Source organism: the organism of the source record quoted next, unplaced genomic scaffold (assembly GCF_019419815.1).
Source record: "Pyrus x bretschneideri cultivar Hongxiangsu unplaced genomic scaffold, Pyrus_bretschneideri_v1 Contig6, whole genome shotgun sequence".
In the NCBI taxonomy this organism is placed as follows: domain Eukaryota; kingdom Viridiplantae; phylum Streptophyta; class Magnoliopsida; order Rosales; family Rosaceae; genus Pyrus; species Pyrus x bretschneideri.
In genome coordinates this window covers 10,636,355-10,641,448 of record NW_025999798.1, presented here as the reverse complement: position 1 = coordinate 10,641,448, position 5,094 = coordinate 10,636,355, and the positions used below count along the sequence as shown (strand labels likewise).

At 35.3% G+C, this 5,094-nt stretch overlaps 1 protein-coding gene across 1 annotated transcript; it reads left to right on the top strand.

Annotated features, from left to right (window-relative positions):
• The first annotated feature begins 4,453 nt into the window (after window positions 1-4,453).
• Window positions 4,454-4,879, top strand: LOC125471495. The gene is made up of 2 exons (XM_048571934.1): window positions 4,454-4,546; window positions 4,601-4,879. The coding sequence occupies exons 1-2, from the start codon at window positions 4,454-4,456 to the stop codon at window positions 4,877-4,879; spliced, it is 372 nt and encodes a 123-aa protein (XP_048427891.1).
• Window positions 4,880-5,094: the final 215 nt, after the last annotated feature.

Genomic DNA, 5,094 nt, shown 5'->3' with positions numbered 1-5,094 from the left:
CGTCCAAACCCAATCTAAAATTGAAATTATGTATGTATATATATATAACCCATCTACATAGATCGTTAATTATTGATATAGTTTTTTTTCTTTTTTTCGTCAAAATCATCCATATAGATTATAGAGTCAATAGATTTCTCAAAGTCCATCAAACCCTAAGATCTACTATAACCCTTGTAGTAAAACTCAAATTTCAACTCTTGGGGCAAATATGAGTTAAAACTCAAAACTCATTTATAGGCCAAATTTAGCCTAGGATTATTCTTTGGGTTAGTGGGGTTGGTCCACCATATATGTATATTTTTTTAGTTTTATATTTATAAATTCATTGAATCCAACCGTTAAGATCTAATTTGATGAAATCCAACACTAAAATAAAAAATAAAAAAAATAAAAAAAAAAATCTTTTATGTGTTTCTTATTCTTTCATAGTATTTCACGAGTTTCATGGTGTCAGTTAGTGATTTTTCAATATTTGTCAGAATCTAAATATTTTTAGGTTAAAATGTTCATAAAGTTAAATTAGGATACTCTACATAACTTTTTCTTTTAAAAAAGTTACTTCAAGAAAAAAAATTAGTTTAAATTCATTTTTTAATAATTTGGTGCTAAAATTTTAACCCAGAAGGGTTGGAGCAAAAAATTTGTTTCTAGGTTAAAACCTAAATTTTCTGATCTAAAAATTTTAAGTTTTAACTTAAGAGTTGGAGATGGTCTAACAAGCAATTGGGTTTGATTACACAAACAACTAAGAAAAAAAGGGTGGACCAATAAGAAAGGACATGATACTTAGGCCTCGTTTGGCAGATCAGACTGTACTGACTATTTATGTCAGATAGGATAATTAGCCACCGGATAGTACTGACTAAATTAGTCGGGCGTTTGGTATAGTATCGGACTAATGATCGTATTATTTATAGTGTGTTTAGTACTATACCGGATAGAAGGAATTCAAAGTATTATTACTTTTAAGATAAAAATTGATGATTAATGGAAAAAAAAAAAAATTACACATTCACGACCACCAAATGGGTCAAATTAAAAAAAAAAGAACGAAATCTTCCTTTATTTAAATCAAACTTAAAAAAAAATTGAAAACATCTCTTTTGTTCCCCATATCTCTCCGCCGCATCCCTAAACTCCCTCCCTCTCTCTCCCTTCTTCTTCTTCCCCAACTGATTTCCAACTCTGAAGCTCTGCAATTAACACCCATAGACTTAGTTTTCCTTCACTGCAATTTCAGTCACGAACATCTTTGCAAATACACCATGTTTCTTTGCAAGACCCAGTTGCAGAAGAAGCTCAGAACTCCAAAGAAACAAAGTGAGTAACGGAGTCAAATACAACATCGTCGTTCTTGCGAGCTTTGAGAGCGCATGCGAACTTAGCAAGCGGATCGGACTTAGAGCCTTCGACGCGCGATGGCCAGGCTTTGGGGCTCTTGTAGCAGAGGAAGATGTGGCAGCTGTAGGCGTTGATGGTGACGGCAAGAACGATGATGGCTAGATGAGGTGTCGTGGAGAACGAAGTGCGAGAGAGAGGGAAGGAAACCAGACTAATAATCCACTCCTTTTGAAAAGGTTTATTATGCAGATGCATACCCTACTAAATAGGCAGACTGACTAAATTAATCTGGCGACTATTTAATATGTAAGGATACCAAACGACTGGGTCCATATTAGTATAGTCATATCTGATCTCTTATACGACCCACCAAACGAGGCCTTAGTGGAGAGGGTGGGCCCCCAATTGGTTGATTTTCCACACGTGGCATTGAAGCTGTGCCACCAACTGCTTCTACTCATTTGATTCTAGGGTTTCAGTAAAGGAATCTGTCTATATCTTCAGACCCATATGGGTAATGCATTATGCATGCAAATAAAATTAGAAACCATAAGAAAAAAATATTTTGGACTGGAAAACCAAAAATGAATCATTTTATTTTATTTTGTTTTGGTAGAAACATGCATGATTTTAGATTTTATCGTTTTTTGGTAGAAACATGCGAGACGAGGACATTATTTTTTGCTCTTTTCCAAACGAGACTTTTCCAAAGAGAAAGGGAAAGGGGGATAAAACCCTAGGAGTTGAGTTGATCGTGCGATTCCTCTGCAGATATGTACATTAATTATTGTTGTATCAGTAGTGGAGTCAGCATGAAATCATTGATTGTCGACGATCTAATAACTTAAAAAAATTCTATGTACATTTGTTTGTGTATTGTATTTGACCCTATTAACAGCTTCAGCAAACTAAACTACCTCATTCTCCTAATTCTTCTTCTATTTTTTATATCATCATGTCTTCCTTTCTCTCTTCTTGTTTGCAACTCTATTGTGCACATCAAGTACTCGATGAAATGCCTTAGTTGACAAGCATTGGCAATCTTCCACATTACTTTTCAATTTCCTGTGGTCATCTTTGACAAGTCTCGACATATGTATCATAGCAATTGTTGACATATATTGGCATAAGCCTTTAGCAGATGTTGGTAAGCTGTTAATAGTCCATTAAAGTTTTTTTGGTCGAAATCATGACCCCATTATTTGAAATTCTGGCTCCGCCATTATATCGTATACATAATGTACCCACGTAATATAATATCTCTGTCCTTTTTTCATTTCTATATGTAGAGGTCAATTATGTATTCACATTATCTTTCTTTATTTTTTTCTCTGATTAGCTTCTTGTGTCTTATCAGTAATTATCTGAACATCTCAATCGCAAATCTTTGACATTTAGTAGTAATACTAATTTCAACTGGGGCTAATCCACTGATTTAATTCCCTGCTTTGATCACTTACTCGGAAATTTTCCTGAGTGGTGTCTCATCTTCACCTTATCAAATTAACCTTTTTCCATGGAATGATATATATGGACCCCCTGCGCTAGGTGGCCCTCTATATGTCATCATTTCATGAAATTAAATCGTCCACAAAGATGCTGAGGTGAATACAAACAATAGGGGACTAGGGTCACTTCGTTGAATAATTATTACACAATCCACTCCACTCTACGGACGATCATATACATTCAGGACTCAAGAGCTAGCAGTGCACTTCTTACGTACTAATACTAATGAGTTCTATAACACCAGTACTCTATTATTACATACAAGAAAGTTTACACATATTTCTGTATGGACAATGATTGTGTTTCCCTACGAGGGGACATACTTGTCCTCTTACTAACGATTAACAAACTTTTATTGTCCGAACATTATTCATTTTCAACATGATCATTTAAAGATTACATTTTGTAGGCGTTTTCCTTCAATCCAATCGGTGGATCGAATTGATTATAGAAACATGAGTTTAATCAGTCGATTTATTAGCGAACAAGGAAAAATATTATCTAGACAAGTGAATAGATTGACCTTAAAACAACAACGATATATGCAAAACATTATTCAATTTGGAATTTTTTTTAGTCATTCATATGTATAAAACAAAATAGGTGATTCATCATGAGGATGCTACTTGTTAATAAAACTGTTGATTAGTTTAATACATATGGATGACTAAACAATCTCCAAATTGAATTATCTATTGCATGAGATGATGTTTTGATAAAGAGAATAAACATTTCCAATTATGATGTTCCAACAATAAAAGTTCGTTAATCTTAAGTGGAGAGGACAAGTAAGATCTCTTATAGGGGGACAGAAGCATTATCCTTGTTGTATTATTGACTTATTGACACAATACAACACAATAACAATATATGTGTCATATAAGTTCCTCTTTACGCACAAATATACATTGAACCTTGTTGAGTGGGACACAACAGTTCCACCATTAAACTATCTCCAACCGAAGGAGTGCTAGAGGGCTCATTTTAGCCCTCTAGCTCTCCAAAAAATTAATATCTTAATGAACAATGCATGGCCATATTTCTTACCATCTCCAACCGAGGGCCATAGGGCCAAACATAATTTATTATTTAAATTTAAAAACTACAACTTAAATTTAAAAACTACAACAACTTAAACTTAAAAACTACAAATTAAATTTAAAAACTACAATGACTTAAATTTATAGGAAAAAATTGAGAATTTTTTAATATTTTTTTTAAATTTTGGCCGAAAAAAATTCAAATTCAAATCCAATGGGTAGCTGACGATTTGAATTTTTCTTGGCTATAAATAGGGTGGATATTGGGCTATAATTCACACACCTTTGAATTCAATCTCTTTCAATTCAAGTTTACAATGGATTCCAACTTTGGATCCTCTTCGAATTCCAACTGGGGGTTCTCATCCAATTCCAAATTGGAAGAAAAATAGGCACATATAAGACAAGAAGATGAGGAGTCTGATGAAGAAAATGAAGCATGGTGCAACACACAATATGTGGCAGCCATAGCTGCGGCCATGGTGTGTCAGCCAACTAAGGAACAACCTTAATGGGGTGGCTCTGTTGCTAATCGCTCTTACAAACCACGAAACGGAGCGATGACGCATGCCAATCTGATGAACAACTACTTCAATGCCAACTCGATATACATAAAAGATGATTTCAGGCGTCGCTTCCGGATGAGACGTCATGTCTTTGAGCGTTTACTTCATGATGTCCAACATGTCAATCCATACTTTCAATAGGATTTGGACAAAGCAGGTCGCCCTGGTTTCTCACCTTATCAGAAGGTTAGAATGATGGCCTATGGTTCCCCAGCTGATTCGATGGATGAAACCCTTGGTATGTTTGAGTCTACATACCTTGATACTCTTGTTGAATTTTGTAACACAATTGTTCAGCTTTACAAAGCGAAGTACCTCCGCGAGCCAAATCAAGAAGATCTGGATCGTCTCATTCTCAAAGCTGAAGACCGTGGGTTTCCGGGCATGGTAAGGCCATTAGACTGGATGCATTGGAATTGAAAGAATTGTCCCACTAGATGGCAAAGAGGCTTTAGCGGAAGGTCGAGAAAGCCAACTATTGTGTTAGAGGCGGTTGCCTCGTATAACACATGGATTTGGCATACTTTCTTTGGAGTCCCTGGATCCCAAAATGACATTACAGTTCTTGGGCGTTCACCCCTCTTCAGTAACCTGACAGAAGGTAAATCACCTCAACTTTGGTTAATGTTAATGGC